We start from the raw sequence: 26,511 nt of genomic DNA on the forward strand, positions 1-26,511 counted from the left end.
AGTCTTCAACTATACAAGAAAAGGTAGGTAATTGTTTTATGTATTAAAAGAATAAAATGTTATTTTTGAAGTTGAATCATGCATTACATTGGGTTATCATGCTTACTTGAATTAGATTATTTTCTTCCTTGTGCCTCAGTTTGTCTATAGAGATTGACAAATCAGGTACCAAGCTTACTTACATACTTCTTACAACTTATAAGTAGATAAGTTTTAGTCTTTCAAAATACTTGGTCTGAACATGTGGAGAGAATTATGCAAGGGCTTCAATTAGGGCAGTTTTTGAGACAAACTTAAGTCTCAGTTATACAAGCATTTTACAAATATGCTTATTAATTTTCAAAATCAAAATAGTTCTGCTGAGGTTTCTTGTTTCAATGAAGTGGAATATGTATGGAGGTTTTTGAAAGATTGGGCATAGATGACATACAGGTGAACACTGTTCAACACAATAACAACAAATGCAGAAATCAGAAACTGAATCTATGGTACTGTACATTTTTTCTTTTGGTCATTTCACCATTTATTAAGCTCTGGCAGCTGAGGATTGCGATTACATGTTCAAAATGGTCCAAATGGTAAGAATGGTGATGCGCTGGGGTTTTTTTTTTATGCCAATGCTAGGTTCTAATTTTGACTCCTGATCATATTGCTGTTTACTCATAGGGTATATAATGTGAGCTGTATTTTTGTTCTGATTGATAGTGACATAGAAAGACTCTGGATATGTCTCTTGAAATTAGTCTTCAGTCCAATTGTATTTCACATATATGATAATTAGCTCAAGACTAACTCAAAGCTCCCCATGTAGGTAAAATGAACTAATTACCTGCTTTCTCCTTACAAACAATAGGTGATGTGCTCTGTGACAATCCACAGCATCTTCAGCAGTGAGGTCTGTAATGAGATATTGTATGTGTGCTTTCCTCTCCTAGGCAAGGCAATTTTCCTGCCATGAATCAGAGCGGGATTATGGGCTCCAGCTCCCCCTACACTCAGCCAATGAACAACAGCTCTGGCCTGATGAACCCCCAGGCTCCTCCTTACAGCATGGCACCCAACATGGTGAACAGCTCAACAGGTAATGGTGAGTAACCTTTCAGCAGTGACCTTCCTCCATAATCCTGCTCAACACTATCAGCCCTGGGCTGGTGGCAGAGGAACATCCTTCTTCATTTGATTCACTCCTGTTGGGTAGTTTGGAGTGATTTGAAACTAGGCTAAGGTGCTTGGGTGGTTTTTTTTTTTGTACAGTAACTGATACAGTTTTCATTAAGTCCTTCTGCACAGCACATAGATGAGTACAGTGTTTTGCACAGTTCCAGCATCTCTCGGACTCAGCTTGATGTAGGTGTTAACTAGCAAGTGTATGTATATTTGTGTGTATGTGTCTGCAAGAAAGGGAAGCAGAACAGCTACTTGTTTTAAGAGGTTGCTTTTGGTTTTCAGCATCTTACTTGCTAAGGTTGCAATTTCAGATATTTAAGGTGGCAGTCATTTAAAAAAAGATATGTGCACTTGATCTGACTTGAAGATGCTGTAAGGTGAGCACTTAACATAATTATTCTGTTTGAAAAACATAGGCCGTAATTACTGTTTCCAAAATTTATATAGGGTTTCCTCATTTAGTTATTTAAGTATCAGTATATAAAATTTCACCATAACTTCCTCTTGCAAAAAAAAAAAAAAAAAAAAAAAGCATATTCAATGTAAGTTCAGAATTGCTTGTAGCTTTGTGTGTGGCTCTGCAGACAGCTGAATACAGTTTTGCACAAATGTGCTTCATGGTCCATATTCAGCTTGAATTTCTAACAATTATCCTCCTTCAAGATAATACTTCAGCAAAGATCAATTCTTTGATTGGCCTGTGTTTGGATGGAGTTTCAATGACCCTGAAGCGGATCCTCCCAAGTACTTATTCCAGTCATGGAGTTTCTGTGCATGCCTTATTGATTGCATTATCCCTTTTAGAATTGTTGGGGGTTTTGAAGTTTTTTTCTGAAAGTTGAATAGGTTGTGCTAAGGTAATATGACGTTGTTTCTTAGTTGCTTTTGTTTCTGCATTTATTTATTTCTTAAGAAATGCCTTACTACCTAAATTGTGTCTTACCAAGAGCCAGGTTTTTCACACCTTTTGCTCTACCCCTCTGAACCTGTATAATTCTTTCATCCTTTGCATCTTTCGCTGTCTTTTCTCCCTGTCAATTCTATGTGTTCCAGTGTCTTTGGAAGAAAATAGCCACGGTGAGATGCTAGTGTCTAGTATGTCCAGAGTTTCTTTCCTCTACATAGGAGCTGCTGAGACACTGAACAGTGTCTTATATTTCAGGAACATTGTTACCATTTTGGTTAGCAGAAGAAAAGAAGCTGCTAATCAGTAGGATTAAAACAAAAAAAAAACAAAAAAAAAAAACAAAAAAAAACAAAAAAAAAAAAAAAAAAAAACAAGAAATCCAACCAAAACAAAAAAAAAAAAGTATTTTTCCAGTTCTGGCCTTGAAGCTTTTGGCTAGCCCAGACAGCACACTGCACCATCTGGATGAAGAGGGACAAGCTATTGAAAAGAGCATTAGATAATAGCTTGCTTTTTCCCCACCAGAGCAGTCCCAGGTAATATTATGTTTTGTTTGTGTAGTTATGTGTTTTGTCTGGCTTGCTGAAATAAAATTACTTCTGAGCATTGAAACTGTGCTATAAATTCTGTTCTGCTATTAGCAGAAGTAATTTTTCCACCCTTTTCCGTTGGCCCCCAGAGCTGCAAAAATAACCAACAGCAAACAGATGGCAGAGTGCCCTGCCTAAGAAGATTTATGTATTCCTAAGGAATAACCAGTTTAAAGGAAGATTCACAGAGGTTTTTTTGTTCAGATAATTCAGCCATTCGTTATTTCATACAGTGGAAATCTGTTCAATGCAAGACCATTTATCCTAGCAGTCTTTTGTATGGGGTAGTCATACTCTTTTTATTGTGTTATGCATTCTGAAATATTGGATTTTTAATAATTTAAACATTTATCAGGGTTTTTCTGCCAGTGCATTTGTGAGGTTTTCTTTTGTTCCAGTTTTATTAATTCAGAGATTACCCAATGGAAAGTAAGTATGAGATGAGCTGGAGGAGTTCAGTGCACCTCTTTCAGTCTGTGTGGGAGCAGACACACATCTAGAATTGCTTTACAGGCCTCCAAGAGACGCTGTTGGGGAGGAGATGGACACACACAACACCAGAAAGAGAAAATTGGGTGTGAATGCATTGCTGAGTGCAAGTGCTGTGGGAATGCTTAATATCCCCCTATCCAAACTCATCCTTCTGCTTGGGTCAAAAAAATAGAAGCTTAAGACAAGCGTAAATAACAGTACTTTCAATGATAATTTCTTGAGCTGGGGGTGCACTTTAAGGATAGCTCTGGCCCTGCATTTGATGAGGTGGAGAACCTATAGGTGATACCTTTTTAGGAGCTTGAAAACAGGATTTTCTGTGGCAGGAAGACCAATTCAGCTATGTGGCTCCTAAGCTTCCCCTTCCTCCCTGCCCTATTAGCATAAAATCACACATCTGTCAGATAAACCAGGGTTCAGTCAATGCAGAGGGCCAAAACCAAGTACAGCTGAGTGGCTTCTGCTGGAGTGAAGGCATTGGTTAACTTGCACATACACTGAGCATCAACAACTGTGGTTTCAGGTAGAGGCCAGTAAAAACCTAAGGTGAGCAATAAGAAGTTAATTTCTTTGGGTTTTGAAGGGTGCAGTTTTGTTGCCTGTTGTGAGGGAGGAAGGCAGGTCTTTCATTTCAATAAAATGCACTTTCAGGTTTTACTCTAAAATAGGAGAAGATTGCTGATAACTGATGTAATTGTTTTCATATGGTGTTGGAGCTTCAGCACAGCTATGTCTAACGCTGGTTTTGTCACCCATTTTTAGTAGTGTTTATAACTCCTCATTAGCAGTTGATCCTTTTGTCTTTCATTTTTTTTAATTAATGTCACAATTGAAAGGAAAACCATGCTGCAGTTATGAATGCTGATATTTCAACAGTGACTGTGGATCAAACAGCAGATCACCAGCTTCTGCTGGTGCAGAGTGGTTTAGGAACACAGAAATTACAAGATCAAAGAAGACAGATTCTTCTAATAGAGTATTCCGTCCATAACAATAACAAAAGCTTCAGGAAAAAGGTGTCAGAATCCCTTCACAATTATGGAACAAACTGCCATTCATAAAATTGTATAACTGCTGCTGTCCTTTTATTGTGTGAGTTCACATTACCCATATATATTTTAGACTTTTTTCCCCCCATTTTTCAAATTCCAGCTTTAAAATGCATATAATAAACAGGAAATTTACACCCCCCAATACAGCTCATGCTGTGAGCTTTGTTAATTCTTGTGAAAATTGTCTTTAAAAGAAGCAATATGAAGTTTATATCTCTCAGGTTTCCATATTTTTCTTGCACAGAAACTGGCATTCAGAATCTCTGGAGATGAACAAACCAATAAAAAGGCATTAATCTCCTTACTGCTTAAGGATACTTTCCTTTTTTCAGTACCTCTATCTTACTGAAACCTTTCTTTTTTGCGGTATTGTTACTCCGACTTAACTTTCAACATCATAATACTTTACATAAAATGTGAATTTCTACGAAAAAATATTTGCACTAAAGGAATTAAAGGGACACTCTTTAATACTAAAAATTATACATATGCTATATATTTGACTTGGTATTTATTTGGATGAACCTCTAACAGGAAAAGCAATTATATTTATGCAGGTGAAATATTTTTTTAGAAACATTATTTGGATTTTTCTGTTTCTGCAGCGTGGTTGCATTTTTCTGGAAAATGGAAAACTCAATTTATTTCAGGTTTTTTTTTTTTTTTTTTTACTGTAATGCATATATTTGTAGGAGCTATTAATTAGCACATTTAGACAAACTTTCTGGAGGTTGTCAGTAGGTGGTGACAGCTGAAATGTCCCATCACCTATACTCCAAACAAGTGATGACCATGATGCACTGGTCACTGTGTGACTGTAAATCAAGGCAGCACCTGGCATAGAGATGCCCACATCCCAAACTGCTTGTACTTGTCATTCCTTGGGCAAGACTTGTCAGCAGAAAAGCAATGTGGCACTGAGATCCCTGGTGGCTCCCTCATCCCTTTCAGATAAGGTCCCCAACCACCTTTGACTGCACTTGTCCCCAGAGATGGAGGATCATTCATGGCAGGACACTGGGCAGTGCTATTGTCCCTCTTCTGTTTTTTCAGTGGGCATCAAAGCAGTGGAGATCCTCTCACCAACTCCACAGTCACTAATTCACTGCTTTTGCTTCTGCTTCTCTTTTTTTACAGAGGGAGAGCGCTAGGGTTGGAAGGGAGAGAGGAATGTATTACATTACAAGAGAGAGAAGAGGGAGTATTCTGTTTTGTAGAGCATGATTTGTTATCACACTAGCAATAAAGAGAAAAACAATGTTTGTATATTGCTGCTTCTACAGTATTTCATCATCTTCTGGGACTGGTAGAGCAGCCTTTAGCGAAAAAAGAATTCTTTGCTGCAGTTTTACTCATGTCAATATCTGCCTTTGAGTACATTAAATTCAGTGTGGAATAGCTAATTCAGGACCTTGACCTATACTTGCTTTTTGAAATCATTCTAGCTCTTAAATTCTTATAAGCCAGAGGCTAGTACTTGAAACCTATTCACGGAACGCCACAACACTTCTTGAGTCAAGATTTCCCTGTTATCCTCCTCTCTACAATGTTTTCTCCTTTGGTCTGCACTTCACAGGCAGAATTATTAGTACCTGTGTAGAAAGAGGCTGTGTCTTATTTTAGCAGTTTCGTGACAATAACAGTGTTTCACTGCTCAGAAAGGGTCAAAACAATGTTCTCGCTGTAGCGCTTAGCTAAAAAAAAGTGCAAGAATGACTTCTCACAAATGGCTGGAGAGTGTGTTTGCAAGAAGTTACGAAACAGCATTTCAAGAGCAGATAGAAAAATAGCTGTGGAAACATCTTGGGTAAAAGCTATAGGGAAAATAGACAGCCTTGCAGTTTGCAGTAAAATGCTTGCAGTTCTTCTCTTAGAGGTACAAAGAAAGAATATAGATGAACTAAATAATTAAGAACAAAAAGTGAAACAGAATTTGGTTTGTTTTTTTTTTGTTTTGTTTCGTAATTGTCTCCAATTCCTCATAGTTACATTTGTATATGCCAACAAGAAATAGTCAAAAGCCAAAAGGAACCTGTATTTTTAAATGTCTAAGCATGACTAATGGAGTCAGAATGTGTGCTGTAATCTGCAGACTGGAGTTAGTAGCCCTTTATATGAGGTGTTAACTTAAACCCCTCTGAAACAGAGATTCCATAAGGGAGCTCTAATGGAAGCAGGACTACCACAAGTGGACACAATTTTTAAATTCTTTGTAAGAGAAGTATGATGTGCCAACTAGATAAAAGTGAGATACCAGCAGAGGACTTAGCTATGCAGAATTCTGGTGAAGAAGCATTATCATTAACTTTGCTTTGTTTGACCTCTCTAAAATTGCTTTATAGGGGAAGGGTCAGCTTTGCTTTCTTCAAAGCTAAAACCCAAGACTTCTTTTTCAGCACTTTCACAGCATGAAATGTGTTAACTGTTAAAATGGATTTTGTATAACAGCTCTGCATCCCAGTTTGAAACCACACTGTGGCATATATTTGACCATTTTGTACATATATTTTTTTAAATCTCTGAAAGAAAAATAACCATTTTTTTAAATGCAAATTCAAAACTGGAACATGTTAGGCTGCCATCCTTCACTTGAGAATGGTCACAAGCTGCCCCAGCTCCTCAAGCAGAGTATAAGGGCAAAATGCATACAAATCAAATGCTTAGTGGATGCTGACTTCCCAGTAGCATGTTGACTGACTGTTTTGTTGAGATTTCACACACATACATAAAAATAACAGCATTTTTAGCTGATCCCAATAGATTTCTCTGTGCAGCTGCATCACTTGTAAAAGGCTTTTTGTTCCAATTCTTGAAGTCTGAAGTATTGCAAGTATTTTTTTTTTAAATCTCAATTATGATTTATGTGTTGTGATGACTTTAAGGGCTTGATTTGGCTTCAAATGTGCTTTGAAAAAACAAGAAAATGTGCCCATGAAAAACACAGGCAGTTCAAAGCTGAATATTGAGCATACAGTTGTAAACTCACATGGCACATGGCTGGGTAGGTTTTTTTGGCAGAGCCAGAGTCTCAACCTGCAGTGATGCTAAAGATATTAGCAAATTAGCACTGCAAAGCTTGCCAGCGTATTCGCTAGAGTCCTGCTCATGCTCTCACTGCTGTAATTAAAACTAATTATTTTCTAAAACATAGTAATACATGAATATGTGCAATAATCATTTTGTAGTGGGCAATCTGTGAAGTATTTTTAAAGCTTCTTTTCCCCCTCCTATCTTTGGCTGGCTGTGCAGTGTGCCTGCTGCCTGGTGGAAGCCAGCACTGTCATTTTGTGAGAGCCATGCTACTCTGGTAAAGACAGGGATGCTTTACTGATTCTTGCGTTTTTACATGTGGGATATATTTTTTTTTAATTGTCTTTTAGGCTATTCTGTATTTTTCTTACCTCATATCCTTTGAAAGAAGGGCATGAGGGGGATTAAAAAGAGAGAAAGGGAAGGTAATCCAGTCTTTCACAAATGCTGTGCACATGGTTTTCAGCAGGCAAAGAATCACCTGGTGTCTTGCTGCTGTTTTCTGGTTATTTGCATTGATTCAGTGTCATGGCACCTCCTAGCATCTGCTCTGCCCAGTATTTTCTGTCTATTTGTCTGAATGTTTCTTCTTGCATCTTTCTAGAAATCCAGGAACCAGGAACCCAGCAGCTCTGCAGCAATAATACTATACTTGGCACTTGCATCTTCAAATAAAAAAAAACCCTTAAACTCCTTGCACCCCTGGGAAGCAACTGCATGCCATTATCAGAGAAAGACATTTATGTGTTCGTTATAGTCCCACCTCGTTTTGGCAGGAGGAAGAAGCTGAGTGCTGGTTCTCCAACAGAGCACAAGGTTTACAGCTTGTAATTCTGTAGTTAAGGCTCACAGTGGCTGAGCCATTCATATCGAAGTCTGTAGGGGCAGGAATTATCTGCTGGACACCAGCCTTAATACAGATGTAATTGGAAAATTCAGGTTTTTTCTTGAATTCAACATGGCAAGCAGAATGTGCATTGTTTTCATTTACGTTTGTCTATAGCTAAAGGGAGAGTGCAGTAATTAAAATAGACTTATTTTGTTAAAATGTTGTGGTCAAATGCAGAGACAGTTGAAAAGCACCAGCAGCATGAAGAATGAATTCTACTCTGTTCAGCGATGGTTTTTGTTGGATGGTGCTTGTATTCTCTTCTTGTTCGTTCTCCTTTTTTTTCCTCACTTGAACTGAAGAGGTTTCCAGGTTTCTGGATGCTAGAGTAACAGGACAGACGTGGGAAAACCTCTCCTTCACGTGGCGCCACAACCATGCAGCAGGAGGCGTTTTTCCCTGCAAAGCCAAACATAGTCATGCTTAACTGTTTCTCCTGTTTTCGATTAGCACCTATGGGTATTGCAGATATGATGACACCTGGTGAGTCCAAACTTCCTCTTCCTCTCAAAGCAGATGGCAAAGAAGAAGGAGCCCCCCAGCCCGAGAGCAAGTCAAAGGTATTTACCACCTTCCGCACGTGGTGTTGGTTCTGCCCGCAGAAGTCTGCTGTGTTGTCCTTCATCTCCTGGTTTTGGCCTACTCACTTCTGTTCTTTCCTGCATGCCTTTCCATTCATGTGCAATCTATTTGTTTCTTTTTTTTTTTTCTTTTGTTTTCTTTTATTTTCTTTTATTTTCTTCATTGTGTGGATCTGAAAGTTACTAGTTCTTACGGCATCTTAACTTGCGGGGGCAAAGCATCCCAAGCCAAAAGTTGCGTGGGCATTTGGCTGTGCCAGGTGGGTGGGAAAGAAGGGTCTTGCCTGATTTCAGTCCTTGCAGCCATTTTTCTCTGCCTTCAGTTACAGCTTCCTGTTTTGGCCGCAGCAGCAACATACTTTAATATTTTGCTTTCTTGCCTTATTTGATTAAATAAGGTGAACGGCTTGTTTTTGTTTCTTTCTTTCATAATGGGAAACCCATGCTTAGCATTTCATGTGAGCTTGAAGTAAGCATGGTGGCTTAGTGACTTTAGCCAAGCATCCAGCAAACTTTCCAAATTATACTAATTTGCAATGTTGTTTTAATACCTTTTATATATATATAAAAATATATGTATATATGTGTGTGTTTTCTGTATGTGTCTCTCTGTTTATATATATTTTATATATAAAAATTGGTCAGTCTGTTAAACTGGATGTATTTTTTTTGTTTTTAATAAAGTTTGCCCTGCCTTTGTCATATTTTTTTTTTGTATTCCTCTACCACAGGATAGCTACAGCTCTCAGGGTATTTCTCAGCCCCCAACCCCAGGCAACCTGCCAGTCCCTTCCCCAATGTCCCCAAGCTCTGCTAGCATCTCCTCATTTCATGGAGATGAAAGTGATAGCATTAGCAGCCCAGGCTGGCCAAAGACTCCATCAAGCCCTGTAAGTGGCTCTGGTTATTTTGGTTTTTGTTTATTTTTTGTAATTAATTATATTTTAATGCTTGCTTGTTTGTTTTGTAAATTCCTTTTCTTTATTATTTATCCACTAAACAGTTTTCTTTCTTTATAACACTGGGTACAAATTCTGCTCTCGGACACATGACTGTAAGTTCCACTGCCTGGCTTCAGTGGGGCCTGAGCATGCTTATCCAAGGGCAAAATTTGTCCCAACAGTACTTTGAAATAAGAAAGAGTAAAATTGTGTGTATCATGCAAGTGTGCTGTCTGGTAAAACAGCAGTTGTTGTGAAGAAAACATCCTTCCTGTAATGCATCAGCTTCCAAGCATGCCGACTGTGTTGTTAAGAACAATTCCATTTCTGTTCCTGGGCCCAAACTCCTTCACACAACTGACTTCACTCTGGTTGCTGCACTTGTCTTTACTAGGATTATTTAGAGGGAAAAAGAACAAAGAAAAAAGAAAAAAAAACAAAACAAAATGAGAAATCTTCTCCCCTATTGAAACTAATACCCATCAAAAGTTAAATTATAGACTCAGCACCACAAAAAAGTTGCCATTTATATTTATGAAACATTTTTAATTTTGAATTGTGTATTTGAAAATACAGCCATTAGGCTGTCAAGGCACAGTCTAAACCAAAATTGTTTCTAATTTGCTTCATTTGGTTATTTTTGAAATAACCCAGACTGTGAGCTGAAAAAAGATCCCGAGGCATGTACATTTTTAGAAAACTATTTTTCAGATGAGTAATGTTTAATCAGTCTCATACAGGTTGTAAAGAAGAACCTGAGAGAGATGTGTGGCACAAAAACCAAATTTCATCATCTGTATTTCTATCTATATATATGCACACATGTAGAATATCTATATACATATATAGAAAAGAGAATGCAGACCTGAGATGATATGGTCTATGGGGAGCAAATGTCCATCTGGTCATTTTTGCTTTGTTTTGTTTTTTTAATAATTAGGAATATATATGTTGTTCCTCTCTTACTTCTGTTTATCAAAAGTAGAAATGATCGTAATTTCTCTGTAGAAAAAGAATGTAACATATTCTTGTGCAGAATATAAAGGGGTTTTTCCCCTGTGTTAAAGTGCACTTAAATTAGCAATAATTCTTTGATAACAATTTTTACAAAGTGATATGTTAAAGATAATGTCCTGGGGCAAACAGAGGAAGGCCAGTCAGAGGGGAAGAGATCTAACCATGCAAAACCCAGACATTTACAGAATCCCCTGAGCAAGGGGGCAGCATGGCATGAAATGCACCACTTATATCTTTGGATGTTGATTTGACAGCAACTTTGAGTCTCAGAAGGCAGCTGATGTTACTTGTTCCCACAAGGTCTCATCTTCTTCTTAAAAACATTTGTGAAAGGGTGACACCAAAAATTCTGTTAGTTTTCTTTGCAGTGATGTTTGGGGTATTGCTTGTTTGGGCGGTTTTCTGGAGGAAAGCAAGAGAGTCATTGTACAGGCTGTCTAACACATCAAATGCTTCCTCTACAACCAAACAAGAATGTATTCCTGAGCTCATTGCATCAACTGCACAGGAAATCTTGGAGTCATCGTGAACATATATGGAGGGGTTTTTTTTGTGTAAATAACATATAGATTATTGACAGAGTAAATATTGAGACATTGGTAAAAATAAAGGAGGAAAGTTTGTGCTTTCAATTTCTTCTGAATGTCCTTCTCTCCAAAAGCTTCAGTTAGGCATGGATAAGTACAGAGCTTTGGAATGATAGAAAAATAAGTGCTGCAAATGAGCTGATCCCTTTTTACCTATGAAGGCCAGTGGATTGGATAACTTCATTGACTTCAACAGCAGCCTGACATAGACTGGAACGATTGATTGCAGGCATTTCGTTACACTTGAAAACAGCCTGAATTGGTTCATTAAATCCCAAAGCTGTTTCATGTGCTACAACTTGTCCATTCTAGTAGAGAATAAAAGCGGGGTGAATGATCTCTGATTCACTTCAAGGTATCCCTGTGATCCTACTAAGTGGATCCTCTCAGCTGTTTTATGTGGAAGTGAGGCATGAGAAAATGGGGAGAAAGAACTGATGAACATTACGTTTTGAGGCTTCCTTGAGTATGTCAGGAAAAGGACACTTCTGCTCTGCCAGTTTTGCATATACTGTGCATCCCTGACAGTGGTGAGGTAGTTCTAAAATTCTTTAAAAGAGACATTTCAAGTGTGGGTGTAAACTATGCAGGGTCACTGCAACATGAGTAAAACAGTAGGTTATGAAAACCCCATAAAATGCTGTTAACTGTCCATAGGTGCCCATGAACATGACAGTGAATACACCTGAACAGTACTACACCTCCATGGTGCCAGCTGGGAGGGGTCTCCAGAGTCTTTCAGGAGAAATTTTAGGAGAAAATCTTGACAAAGGAATGTGTCCTGCACAAGCCTCTGCCAGGGATTGGACTCTGGCAGTTTTAGTTGCCTGTGTATGCACACTCTGTTCTGTAGTAAAAGAGATCTGTGTGACACGTGTAATACTGGCAAATTCTTCACTGAAGTCAGGGAAGGGAACAGTAGATAATTGTATAAATATAGATCCTTAAAGATATGTAAAGAAGCAACTACCCACTGCCTTTCATGTGAAAATAACTCCTACATAAATTTTTGTTGCTCTGAAGGATTCTGCAGACTCAACCATACAAGGGTCTGCATGTAATACAGTTTCAATAGTGGGTAGGTGTATTGAAAAGAAAATATGGGTTCCGACAGATATAGTATGGGAATTGGCTGTGGTATCCACATACTTTGGTGGAGTTTTTTAATCACCCATTTAAACATTGCCAGTGTATCATGTGGAAGGGTGCTAGGCATTGCAGGCAGAGCAGGATATAACTAAATCAGTAAATATATGGGCCATAGGCCTGCACTAGCATTCTTCTGTCACCAAAATTATTGACATACTTAACAGAAGAAAAGGTTGTGATCTGTGTACTTCCAGCATTGCCTGGGATGTGCTCATTTTAGTTTAAAATGGGATCTTTCTCTTATAAACCCTTGCTTTATAAGGGTTAATATTTAGTATTTATAGGTAAATTTAGGCTTCCAGCTGAACCTGCCCATGTGAAACTGAAGTTTGTTTGTGTATAGACTAGCTTGCACACATCTGTCATTTTTATCCATTTACTTTTATAAAAATAGAGAAGAGAAAAAGATCTTTACTCTTGAGGAATAGCATTCTTCCCTCCAGTGCATTCTTCTAAAGTTAACATTTCATTTTAGAAGAAAATTGCACCCATTTTACAAAGCATGACAACCTGAAAGCTCACACAGTGAGAAACACTTCTTACCTTCTGTAAGCTGTGAAAAGTTTTCAGATTATACTGTCATTTTAGAGCTTGCTGCCACACTGCTGAAAAGCAGCATCATTTGAGATGTATAGTAGAAAAATGCAGAAAGAAAAATTCTTAACTGTTTCCCTTCTGCTCTGATTCTGATTTGAAAAAGTGAATCTTAACATATAAAAATGAAACCCTAAAACTGGTAAATCTGAACTTTATTAATCATGGTTCACTATAAAAGTGAAATAGAAACTATTTTGTTGCCTCATATGTTAGAATGTAAGCACAAAGAAAATTTTCTGCATAAAAGCTGGAATTGCCCACCTTCGTTTTTGTAGAGTTCTGGGGCATCTTAAGTGTCAGATTAAAATTGATGCTGGTGAGCAGTAGAGTAACTTTGTCCTGACTGCAAAAGGTAATGGAGTAGTTCCAGTTCATTCAGCTGTTCAAGCCTGTGTGATCATGTATCTGGTGCTCACCACAAAATCAAATTAGTAGCAACATGACTGCCCTACTTCCCCCTTTCCACCCACCCAAAAAAATCCTCCCAAACTTTGACAAAGTGTATTTGTTGCTAAGAGTTAAACTGATTTTCTTGAGTACCCAGATATATAGCAAGTGATGCTTTCAGTAAATTGGTTGCTATTACAGAATCGGTTTGTGCTTTCTTTGCATAATCTGCAGGATTCATGTCAGTGTGTTTCCTGCCAGCCACTTAGTATTAATAAAACAAATTTAGCCCTGACTCTCACTTCAGTAGGAGTTGTAACACAACTGAGTCTGGCTGAAGTAAATTCAGGCATGCACCTCATTTCTAAGAAATGTAATCATATAAGTCTGTAGGAAGGATTGCTGTGAAGAAGTTACAGTGTCAGCAAGGCAGAAAACTTTAAAGGAGGCTATTTATTTAATTAAAATTAATATCCATTCACTGGAAAGAACAGCAATGGCTCATGGAACTGCTAGGTCACCCCCTTTGGCTTCATGTTTCTTTTCTCCTTTCCAGTTTTGCCAAGTTGCAGCTGATAGCTGGAAGGAGATTCAGAGTCTGTCATATTTTCCAGGCTAACATGCAAGATGAATGGTGGCAATGCTCTTGAAATCATTGGCAGTGGGGTTCTACTCTGCTGTATCCCTCTTTCATGGTGTTGAGTGCCAGGCCTCACCACTATGTGGGGACATGGACAAAGTGAGTGGTTCTGTAGCATCTGTGAGGTACAGTGAGGATCTTTTTTAGAGATGTTCAACTAGGAGTGAGTTTCTGTTTACTTGACAATAGTCTTGTCTTCAGTTCAAAGTAAGGAAAAGGCAGAAGAGGGAAAGAGTGATTGACTAGATGAGTTTTAAGAAGTGTCTACTGCAATCAACAACAAAGTTTAGGCTTTTACTATACAGACATAAAGGATATGTTTCCCTTCACATATTTGGCTCCTTTCCCAAAGCTTTATGTCAGTCTTTTCCCGTTGTGTTTAATTCTGAACCACTCCCATCTTCTACTGCTGAGCAAATCAGTTCACTTTCTGCCAGTGGGAGGGTTGTCCTGCTGTAGCAGCAGCCCCTCTCTGCTGTCAGAGCTGAGGCAGCTTGGGTAGGGGCTGTGACAGGGTCTGTCCACACATGGCACAGAGCCCAGCTCACAGGGTTACATTGCACAGAAAAGATAGGGTGAGAATTTATAGCTTGTGTAGCAGCCTCAGTGCTTTCTGCTGTCTCTACATTAAGGGAAAAAAAAAAAAAAGAGGAGAAAAGAGAATCAAATGTAACATGTGCTTTCATTAGCTGTAAAACCCAAAGAGCAGCAGGAAAGCAGGTTCACTCCTGCCTTTTTGCCACAGAGATGGAATTCTGCTCTTGCCACGTCTTCTGCTTTTCCTGGTGGTGTCTCAGCTCTGATTGCTGCCCGTCCTTGGTTCTCCCCAGGTCATAACACACATTCCCTTTGCAAGGTAGGACAACAGAGATGAATATCATCTGTACTCCAGCAAGGGAGAAGAGTAGTTGCTACTTACAAGCCTTTTCGGATCAGGCAGCTAACTGGCAGTTCACAAAGAGTATTGCCACCAATCTCCTTGCACTGTAGGCACTCTTGCTCATCTTGCTTTTTGGCCACCAGTGGTGTGAAGTGGTAATAAAGCATTACCATTTATTACTCTGGAGAGAGGACTACTTCTCCATGTACTAGACGAGAAGTTAGCCATGATTCACACTTTAGGCTATTTTTGTGCTATTTATCTTGCTCTGGAGGATCACTTTCAGGTTTTCTAGCCCATCTTTGAGGGCAAAGAGGAGAGGATTAGTTTGGTTTTATGATTTTCTAAACTTGTGTGGGACAAACTTGTTGCTAATTTTACCAAAATAGTTGCTTGCAAAGTACTTTGAGATAAGTGTACTAGAAGCACTCTGTGAGAGCTACCTCTTGTTAAAATGACATGAGGCAACATCAGAAACTTGCCTTCTGGGATCCAAAGTTCAAATCAGTGAAAGAAATATGAGAAAGGGGAGTTTGGGCCCTTTATTTATAAAGCTGACTTTTCTGTATATGGACAGAATGTGTTTGTGCCTGAACTAGTAGCCTTCATTCCTGACTGTTGTGTGATAGCTTTAGTTTGTTGGACATCTTCTCTTTTTCAATGTTGTGAGTTTCTTACTTTCTTTTCCCTTCCCCTCCCACCCTTCCCCCAACTCTTTCTTTTCTTCTTGCAATGTAGAAATCAAGTTCCTCTACCACGACTGGAGAGAAGATCACTAAAGTCTATGAGCTAGGCAACGAGCCAGAGCGCAAGATGTGGGTGGATCGGTACCTGACGTTCATGGAGGAGAGGGGCACGCCTGTGGCCAGTCTGCCAGCTGTGGGCAAGAAGCCCTTGGACTTGTTCAGGCTCTACGTCTGTGTAAAGGAGATTGGAGGTTTAGCACAGGTGAGAAGAACTGGTTAAAAGTGAACCTTGAAAAAGTCAATAGTCTTTTTTTCTAGAGTATTCCTGCTGGATACATCATTAAGTTTTCAGCCCAGACAATAATTGTTGAAGAAAATGGTTTCATGCTTTGATAGCTGTCTGGAGTTCATTTTGGGCTGCATAATGGCCGTAAAACTTTAAAGTTTGAATCAAGATTGACCATCGCTGTAGACAGATGAAATTGTTGCCTTTTCAGGGGAATCTAGTAATGCTGCTGAGAGAAGAAAATAGGAAAAGGCCACAGGATCAAAATTACAAGTAAGAGGCAGATGATAGAGCTAAAAGGAAAAGGAAATTTTTTAGTCAATTTTTCCTACACAGAGATACAGCCTGTAGGACAATTCAGTTCATCTCTCCAGAGAAACTGCAAACATATTCTTCAAACACACTCCTTCATTCCAAATCTTTAATTCTGAGTGTCTCTATATGGTATATGTGTTTCTTAGACACAGACTGTGCTGTGTTTGGAAAATGCTTACAGGATATTTTGGGTTGCCTTGCTAACATAATGATTACAAGGAAAAGGTGAATTACCTAAATGAGTTGAAGAAAAATGAAAGCAGGAAGAGCTGAGAATAAAAAAGTCACAGATGGGAGACAGAAGCTTTCATTTGTGTTCTCACTAGTTAATTTGAGGTTTTGCAAAGGGATGTTGGAAAAATATTCATGAGTTCTATAGGGTTGTTCACCACAGAGCAAAATGAGATGTTTCACTGTTTAGCATCTAAAGGGAAAGCAGGAGAAAACAGTCAGTACTTGCAGTCTTAGATTTGGCATTAGAAGTCTCCTGTCCTTGCCTGATGCTTGTACAAAGCATTCCTTGCATCTAGAGGATCACTGGCTAGATACTCTTGTGAAGTGCAGGGATCTATTAGTTCTGTGTTTATGAGAACATTTGTTCAATGCCTTGCAAAATGAGGTCTTAAACATAGCTAACATATAGATAAATATGCATGTGTAATATTATATAAAATGTAATATTAAAACATGCAATTCTCCACTAATTACAAAATCTGAACTCAAAAATATGGCAAACAAATTAGAGTCTCCAAAAAAGAACATATTTTCATAATGTATGTGGTTAATTCAAAAAAGGAATGTCCAACATCCATTAGTACCCGTTCCAAAGCTATTTTTAATAGTGCACCTCACAGCACAGGATTTGACTACTGAATTAGATCATTGGCCCTTCAAATCCAGGGATTTTAGCTATTCTTATTAAAGGAAGGCAGAGAAACCTAACATAGTTCATTCTGCCAGTTGTTAAATGCTGTATATTGGTAAGAGATGTTAACCTGACATTTTTAGTGATCAGCTCATGCCCCTCAGCATCATATGGATTTGATTACTTTTAGCTCCGAAACTTTATTACAGGTAAATCGTATCATGCAACTGCTCTGCCTCGTACAGCATGATTGTGCCCACAGTGTGACTCTTAGCATCAAAAATTGAGCGAGATGGGGGGCAGATGGGATATTCTAGAGAGTTATTCATGTTTGCTTATTATGGAAATTTATTTTATTTTGGGACATTCAGTGTTGATTTTCAGTGACAGACATTATGCTTTGCCAAAGAATAGATGCTGTTCACTTAGACTGATTTTTGAAAGAGCTTGAGTTACAAATGCTTGTGCTTTAGTACTGGTTAAAATTTAAAATGAGGGTTCCTGGTTTTGCTGGTGTGCCCACATGAATGGTCACTGTGTTAATCTATTTAGAGCTACTCAGAGGTGCAGAGCTTTGCTTGCTGAGTTTTATTTAAATGCATCTGCGTGATGCCCTCCTAAAAAGCTGTTGTTCCAACTGCTGCACTCCACATCTCGTGACTCTGCCCGGGGAGTGGCAGGGAGTGGAGCTGTGCAGCAGTGGTGCATATTCCCTGTCTGAGGAGCTGCTGTTGATGGGGTCCCAACACAAACAGACCAGCTGCTGGCAGTCTTCCTTTAAATGCCAATATACTGGGCATTTAGGCATGAATGTTTCTGTTTGCATTATGCAATGTGTTCATTACGCACCACTTAGCTGTAAGCCAGTAGGCACAAAGAGCTGTGTAACTGGATTTCAGGCCTCAACAAGGGCAGTTAATGAAAATCTGGTCTCCTTTAACTCCTGGGTTCTTACAGGATGCACCAGAGAAATAAAAACACTTAGCATAGCCATGCCAACCTGCTTGCTCTTAATGCCATCCTCAAAAGATCTTTGCTGACTGGCAGCAGTTACAGTGTTATTAAACACTGAGAGAAACTTTAAAAAAATGTTTTCTTTGCTGGCACACAGACTAAGAAATAGTATGGCTAGTGATAATCTTTTTAGCTATACAAGTTAAGCTGGAGTCATTAAAATATCAGGCCTTAGGGCAAGTAGCAGACAATCATGGAATCAGAATTGCTACCCACAAAAATGAGGTTTGAAGCCAGTTTATTTTGGTGCTGACCCTGCTCCTTGGATCATACCTAGAAATTGCGTAACTGGTTGAACAAACTTAAAGGCATCAGGTGTTGGAGCAGAAGCAGTGGTTGCTATGAGTGGTACAGCCGAGTGAGTCAGTGGCATCACCCAGGATGACAAATGAACTTCACTATTATTACAGATCAGCTTGTTTGAGGAACTCATGAGCAGAGTCTTTCAATATTCTTAGCCTTACACTGCAAACAAGACTCACTGTGGAGTGGTGCAGTCAGCATTGTAATACAGAGTATTGCTGGACTAGCCGTGAGTGTTTGAAGTCTGCCTTAATTAATTAAGGGGCCTGGCTTCACTCTGCCTCTCATCTAGCCAGAGGATCATCGATCTGTCCCTGCAAGATGCACTAAAGTGAAAGGAATTGAACCAGGAATTACAAGCTGAACTGTTTGACAGCTGGTGGCTATCTGGGAGAAAAATTTATTTTTCATATCAATGTTCAAACAAATTGCAGAATAACACTGTTAGTGCTTTCTAAATTATATTTTAGAAGCTGCTTTTTAATTAGAATGGGGTGGGTGTGGGTGGGTGTCAGGGAGGGAGAGAGTGAGCAGGAATTTGCTTGGAGATGGATTGCTAACTGAAGAGCATAGACCCTGGAAGGGCGTAAGACATTTAAAGGATGCACCATGCAGAAGTCTCCACAAGCAAAGCTTTTTATGTAGCTATCAGCAGGTTCCTTAATGGCTTTATAACTGTAAATGCTGTCTGTGCATTACTGCGTGTGGGAGTAATGAGCATTAGTTAAAAGAGGAAAATAAAAAAAAAGTAAACCAAGACATTAAGTGCTTTTTTTTTTTTTCCTTTTTTTTGTTTCCTGACTTAAACAAAACACTTTGCTGCAAACCAGTGATTCTCTGTCGTTTACTTTGCTAGGTTAATAAAAACAAGAAGTGGCGTGAGCTGGCAACCACCTTGAACGTTGGCACTTCGAGCAGCGCAGCCAGCTCCCTGAAAAAACAATACATTCAGTACCTGTTTGCCTTCGAGTGCAAGATTGAGCGAGGGGAGGAGCCCCCTCCAGAAGTCTTCAGCACTGGAGATACCAAGAAACAACCTAAGATTCAGCCGCCATCTCCTGGTAAGTCAAATAAACTGCAGCCTCTTACACAACCATTTTTTGAACGCAAGGCATACTAGGTTGTTGCACCCTATGTATTTATAAGCGTGTCTTGATAATGCTGGAAAAACAAGGATAAACCTGTTGCTGGAATCTTCGTTCTCAGATTTGGAGCCGGCTCCTGAATCAAATTAGAGTTAACTCTGAAGGGCCACCACAGTTGTGTGTCTGGTTTGTCCTTCTTCAGTCCAACATATAAAGATGTGTGTGCGTGTGTGCCAGCATACCCTTAACATTCTGTGACGTGGGCGTAATAAAAAGAACATAGGTCTGCACGGATGTGCTTCTGCTGTAAGACAGGAGCATGCGTTTGCCTAAAGGCCGTGCTCTGGTACCTGCACTTTCCTTGTTGTGACTGAAGCTGCTTTTCAGCACAACTGATCAGCAAGGCTTCAGTTGGAGCAGGATGGCAGATGCTGGACTGCTCGGCGTGTCTCAGATGGTTGCTCTGATGCAGCTCGTGTTGAAAGTGTGGCAGATGGAGAGCTGAGAGCACGGTGTGTCCTCACTGCCAGACACCCTAGTTTGGAGGCACACTCTCTGTTCTTTTGTTGCTAATCCTGTGTGTCAGGTAAGTCGTTAGGATCACTGTTTTTATCTTCTCATCTGTAAAATTGCTTTATTTTGGCTGTTTTTTCTTGGTGTGGTGTAAATGAAAAACATTGTTTTCTTTCTAAATTCATGTCACTGAAGGTACTCAAGATTTAATAGTCACAGTTGATACTCAAGGCAGGACTATTCTTAAGTAGAAACATTTTAAGTACATAGGAAGAGTCATAGTATTAGTCTAGCTGTTGACTTCTGGACTACCCATGGAAGAGTAAAAAAATCCTTTAATTATTTTGCATTCTTCATTTTGTTACTAGTTTTTCTGACCAACAAAACAATTTGATAGAATTTGCAAACTACTGCCACAGCTACTTATTAGGCAGACAACCGTCACTTATTGCCAAGTGAATATAATTTCTGGAATGTTTATGGGAGTTTCCTGCAGTAGAACACAGTTTTAGGAAAATATGAATTCACCTAATTTCTGTTAGTACAGTTCACTGGCTGAAAATGAGAAGTAGTCAGAGACCCAGAAAGCCCTGCAGACAGTTTGCAATTGCATGACTTCACTACCCTATCATGGACACTAGAAAATTGCAAAGACCTTTATAATCATATAATAAAGTTCTGGCCTTTCCAAGATTATCTCTTACAGTAGGGCTTTCTCAGTACAGAAAAAGATAACAGTGATAAGGCTTAAATCTTTCTCAGCCTGTTTTATTCAGTGTAAGGATCTGAGGGAGTGTTTAGTTAAAATCTTCCTAAGCACATCTCTGTGTAATAACTTAAATATTTCCTCCACCTTGTTAAAACCAAAGGTTACAAGGTACCCCAGTGGTGATTGTTTAATAGAGAGGAGATTAGGTTACTTTGCAATTCAAGTTTAGAAGACAGAGAAAAACACTTGGTACTAGAAGTAAAGCCCATAGTCCAAATGTTTATCTGTCTGAAATAAGCACAGAGTATCCTGAGTGTGCACAGCTGCAAAAAATAATATATGTTGGAGGTGCCCATCACCTCCTGAGATGACTGGTAAGCGAAGCTGAAATGGTTAGACTTGATAAGGACAGTGAAGAAGAAATTATTCTCTAAAAATGTCTCTAAAAATGAATGAGCATTACGCTTTGCTCTCTCCTCCCTTACCTTCTGTCTCCAATACTGCTCTCAGTAGCTGATTTGGGGATGATCACCATAAATCAGCTGAATTTTGAATTGCTATTTAAATATGTAAACATGAAACAAAGGAATGGAAATGTCAGATGTACCACTTTACAGGGTCCTTTTGCAACACGATGCTATGAATGAAAATGGCAAAGTCCAAGTTTAAATTTATCATAACATTCGAGCAAGCTGTCTTTGAAGAGAACTGAAACTATTTTTCTAAAATAAAAACACAGCAGGACATAGAGACTAGAAAAGGGGGAAGCAAGCAAGGATCTCAAGGTTTGTTTTGTTGGAGAGAAAAGAGCTCGTGTCACTGAATGGGACTGCACTTCTGTACGGAGAAAGGCTTTCCCAGTGTGTATCAGCTTTAGTACATGAAATCCCGCTGAGGTATAGATGTCTCAGAGAGTACAAGCCTGTTCTCTTTAATAGTTAGCTTTTTTTCTTGTTCCTTTTCCTTCTGTATATACCAACATTAACATTTTAGAGGCACAAAAGAAGCAGAGTTGTAGACATACTTTAGATAATCTGTCACTCTTTGGCATTCAGAGGAAACAGGAGCCCAATACAAGAAGAAACAGTAGCCTCCAAAGGTCCGTACTTTAACCATTAGCCACTCTTGTGCAGTTAGCTCAGTGTAGGCAGAGCCACTTGGAAGCCAAATCCATTTGCAGAGAACTAGTTACAGTATTAGAGCTGAAGTTAATCTGAGAGAAAAGCAGAGGGACTTGTCTCAGAGGGGAGGGTGCTGTATTTTGTCCAGTTCTAACAAGCTTATGCTATGAAACAAGTCTTGAGAACTTGAAAGTCAGCTGATCTTCATAAAACTTCCAAAATTAAGTATTTCAATTGCTTGTAAGAATACATCAGGACTGGCAGCCTTTATGGCACAGAGAAGGACTCAGTTTGAATGTCATTGGAGTTTCCAGCAGGGTGGTTATGCAAGGTGGGAGAGGCTGAAGTGCAGCTTAGAGCAAATCTGCTCTTGCAGCTATCTCACATCCAAGGGGTGGTTATGTGACTGCCTCACAGATGACCTTTAGAATGCAGGCATAGAGGGAGTGCTAGGGAGCACAGCGAGACAGCCATGGCGAGGAGATTCATGTATGGAGGAGCACAGTCAAGAAAAGGATGTGATGTGTAAGTCAAATTTATGGCACTGCAAGACGGTGATCTGGGATCATGTGTTTGTCCATTTGCTTGTATATTCAAGATTCTCCCATCACTTCTGTTTTTTACAACATCATTAGTAAGGTAAATGGCACGTAAAGGAGTGAATAATTTAGTGTTATGTACAGTGAAATTCACAATAGTGTCAGCAATTATAAGAAGTTGAAAAAAAGAGTGAGAGTAGAGCAGCAAAGTGACAGACTGGTTGGCCTTGATCGGCAGAGATTTGCACAGTAGCCAAGGTGTTAGGGCTAGGATTAGGTGCTCATTTCAGTTGTTCTTACTTCATATCACTGTCAGAGCCTCTTCTGCTGTTTCATAAAGCTCCTGGGGAGGGGTGGGGGCCTGAATGTTTTAGTGTGCCTTGCACTGCTCTGAGGCTGTGCAAGTTGGTGACGTGTTTGTAGTAGGCTGAGGCCTGCATGTCAGCTCAAATCTGCCTGGCTCAGGTAATACCATCAGCAGTGAACACCAGCAGCAAATGCCTAATGACAGACTAACTATTGGAGGATCCCTGATGGCCTTCTGTCCTGATCACTGGGTCTGTGCCAAGGGCCATGTCATCTGCTGATGACTTTCGCTGCATAAAAAGTCCCTTAGAGAGAGAGGCATTGTAGGTCTTCCTTCTTTCCAGGAGCAGGTGCAAAGACAAAATGCTTTTCCTGTCATGTGTGTTTGATAGTTTTGACCAAAAAGCTCACAAATAATGTGGCAATTTCTAAACTGAGAAGAATTCTGGGCACCATTACTGTAAGCTCTAAAAGATGCTGGAGAAAAAATTCCAAAGGAGCATCAGCATGAATGAGTTACCTTCCATTGCTGTACTCTGGCACTCTGAATTCTTAGTTGCAGTGTGCAGTTATGTGTGCGCAGCTCTCAAAATAACAGGCTCAGAGTTTATCCTGTGTGGAATGAACAGGATGGCCAGAGTGGTCCAGCTGAGGATGCTTGTGAGTAACAGCAGCTGGCCCTGATGTCAACAGAGATTTCATTAAAACAAACCTGGAAAATTCGTACGCTTGTGCTGGAAAGAGGGAGCGAGGAGGCACCAGGAGCGTGTTGCCTGCGTTTCCTTGGCAGCAGAGAAACGAGACTTGGGGAGGGGGGTGGTGGGGGGGACACGGCAGGACACAGCCATGCAGTGAGTGTGTCTGTAACCAAACCCATCCGTCTCTGCTGGCGGGTGGCTGACTGAAGTGCTATTATTAGCAGGCAGGTGATGTCATGGAGCGTGTCATGAGGCCAGCCAGGGAATCCCCACTGAAGATGGATGGGCCAGGGGTTGGGAGGGGGGGACAGGCGGAGGTGGCCCTGTGCCTACATCCACGCCTGCCCGGGGGGCCCTGCAGCAGCCAGCGGCCCCCAGTCCAGCCTAACTGGGGCACTGGGTTCGTGCTGTGTAAATTATCTTCCCAGCGTGGAGGCTGGCTGTTCACTCTGAAGTATGTGAATGTACTTAACCTTCAGTAACCTTTCCATTGTTTACTTTAGAGTATACATTTGTAGCTTCTGGCAAAAGGTAGGGATATCCTAGAGAGCATGTCAGGCCTCACATTAATGGAGTTTCAAGAGGTTTCATTCTTCTTTCCTTTTCTTTTTTTTTTTTTCTTTTTTTTTCCAAAGGGAAAAAGAATTGCTGGTAAGAGAAAGGTTTAGTATCTTATTTTAGCTGCATATTTCTTCTCTGGTATATAAAGGGTCTTTCCTGAAAACAGTACTTACTGCCATGCAGGCTTTGCAAGGCGAAAGGCATTCCAGTACCATGATTCCATGCTGCAGAGTATAATGCATGCTATCATGTGTTATTAACACATGCTTCCACAGCAAACTGTGGAAGATCTCACCTTCTCACTAACCAGGATGTCAATTGTATTAAAGTTTTGATTTTGTATTGTGAAAAGCATATTCTTAAAAATCTGTTATGATACCTGAAAGACAATTATTGCTTAGATGTGGATGTGAGAGATGAGGAATTCAGTAGCTATGAACCCACAGGTTTTTCCCTGGACATCCCCAGGATAGCTGCAGAATCATGTAAGCAGAGATTACTTTTCCTAAAAGAACATTGTTGTTTGTCTTCCTTCTTAGAGCTTGGTTTAATACTGAAGCTTATGAAGCACTCTAAAAGATGCTGTTTCTCTTTCACAATGACCACCATCAAAATTAAGCATCTAATATAATAAAATCCCTGCAAAAATATATGTAAAAATTTCAGAGTGCAGCCCAGCAAATGTAAAATTTAAGGTGAAATAGGAAATACAGGCTCTTCTTGGTAGATAGAGTCCTAATCCAGAGATTGAAACACTTGTGGTTCCTATTCTCTAGAATAGAGAAGTGTCCCTAACCCAGTAGAAGTCAGGAGCAAAGTTACTAACAAAGCAGTACCAGAAACTTGGACAGCATTTGCCTTCCATTTTTTCAGTTGTATATAGCCAGTCATTTAGAAAGACAGAGGAAAAATAACCAGCCTTGTAACTGCCACCCTGAAGACAGAAATTCGACTTGTAGCTTCTCAATTGGGTATCTTTTTTTTTCTTTTAAACCATTCTTTATAGAAGATGATATAGAACACATTGTTATTAATAAATTTGCACTCCTGCAGCTTGTAAATACTGAAAAATCTTTTCGTTTTTTCCTTGAGGTTTGCTAGAGATATGAATTAAGCTCTTGTTCAAGTAGGATAGAGAAAAGCTTAATTGCTTCTTAATAGCCCAGCATAAGAGAAATATGCAGGGTTAGACAATATCTGAATTTACAGTAAGTATATGGGCACACTAAGATGTTTGCTTACATGATTCCAATATGTGACAATCTGTGACATAACTCAGAAATGCTTTCAAGCTTTTTAGAAGAATCTAGAATTGTGTTTAAAGCTCAAGGGCAGAAGAATGATCCTGACCTGCTTGTGGGTCAGATACACAAAGAGCTCATTTTATGAATATGGTGGGGTTTTGTTTTATTATAGCACTAAAGCCTTCAGCTAACTGTAGACTAATATAACTATCATTGGTTGTTGCAAATGTTCTCGTTCCTGTATTAATGCAATCAGAGAGCTTTTCCTAAACTTTGTTTTGAACCTTATTACTACATAAGCATAATTCAAAAATGCCTCAGAAAGCTGAGGACAAGAACAATGTGATCCACACAATGTGGATTTTACATATACACTTGCTACTGAGACTGATTTCCAGATAGGGGAACATGTGTTACAGATATATATGAAACACATATAAAAAAGGTGTTCTTCAGTTAAAAACAAGCTCTGCCTGTCAGGATGATGAGTGTTCTAGGATTCTGAGTCAATTATAAACTACTCTTTTTCATATACAGAAGAAAAACTCACACTGCTTGCTCCAATTTTTCCAGTAACAGTAATTTATAAAGTTTTGTTAATTGGTTGTTGAACGTAGATAGGCAGGCACAATAAAACATTTACATGACAGTTCATAAAAAAGAAGGACCTCTCAAGCCAAATCTATGCATGTCCTACTCAGTGTGTTAGATTTTTTCTGTTGGTAATTTTTTCCCAGTTGCATCTAAAGGCTTGAATCCTACAAGTTCTCCTTCCGCAGAATTTCTGCTGCAAGACCTGTCAGATCCAAGGCTTAGATGCTGTTACTAATTCTCACTTACCACCTTCTAAATCATATAACTGCTATGTAGAGCTGTGGGCATGTTTCTGTTCAGTAGTCACATGAAAATAGTGGCTTTGGTGTCTGCTCTGGAGGATTGGTCTGGGTGTATTTTACCATTAGCTTCATCATTACCAATATCTGATACATTGATTTAGTGCCCTTATTGCTGCTCAGTCACATTGAAACACAACAGTAAAATGCTCTCCTACATCTGTTATACCAAGAATATCAAGGTATTTACCTCCATTAAGGAGGACACTAGTGCAGATACTCTGTTGTTTTCTGAGATCTCAGCCAATAAGTTTTTGCAGATTAAACAGATTCTTTGCAGAATTGACCTGGTCTTGTTATATGTACTTCACCATCACTGACCCTAACTAACATTTTGTTAAGATGAAAACTAACATTTCTATTTTTACAATTATTTTAGGACTGTTATCTGTTATCTGTAGCCTCCTGTTCAAATTCTACTTTCAGTTATTGTTTTCTTCTGATCCCAGATTGCCTTTTGCATTTCT

The 26,511-nt window shown here is 39.3% G+C and overlaps 1 protein-coding gene across 9 annotated transcripts in view; it reads left to right on the forward strand.

Moving 5' to 3' along the window:
• Nucleotides 1-26,511, forward strand: part of ARID1B (AT-rich interaction domain 1B) — a 326,580-nt gene that overhangs the window by 283,523 nt on the left and 16,546 nt on the right. For 4 of the 9 annotated variants that reach the window (XM_038133279.1, XM_038133281.1, XM_038133285.1 and 1 more), the window contains 5 exons: nt 936-1,081; nt 8,578-8,687; nt 9,440-9,598; nt 15,645-15,854; nt 19,232-19,436. In XM_038133279.1, the coding sequence (XP_037989207.1) occupies nt 936-1,081; nt 8,578-8,687; nt 9,440-9,598; nt 15,645-15,854; nt 19,232-19,436 (830 nt within the window). Of the gene's footprint in view, nt 1-935; nt 1,088-8,577; nt 8,688-9,439; nt 9,599-15,644; nt 15,855-19,231; nt 19,437-26,511 lie in introns of all 9 variants that reach the window. The other 5 variants (XM_038133278.1, XM_038133280.1, XM_038133284.1 and 2 more) reach the window with 3 other exon arrangements.

The sequence above is a fragment of the Motacilla alba genome, chromosome 3 (genome assembly GCF_015832195.1).
Source record: "Motacilla alba alba isolate MOTALB_02 chromosome 3, Motacilla_alba_V1.0_pri, whole genome shotgun sequence".
Lineage (NCBI taxonomy): Eukaryota > Metazoa > Chordata > Aves > Passeriformes > Motacillidae > Motacilla > Motacilla alba.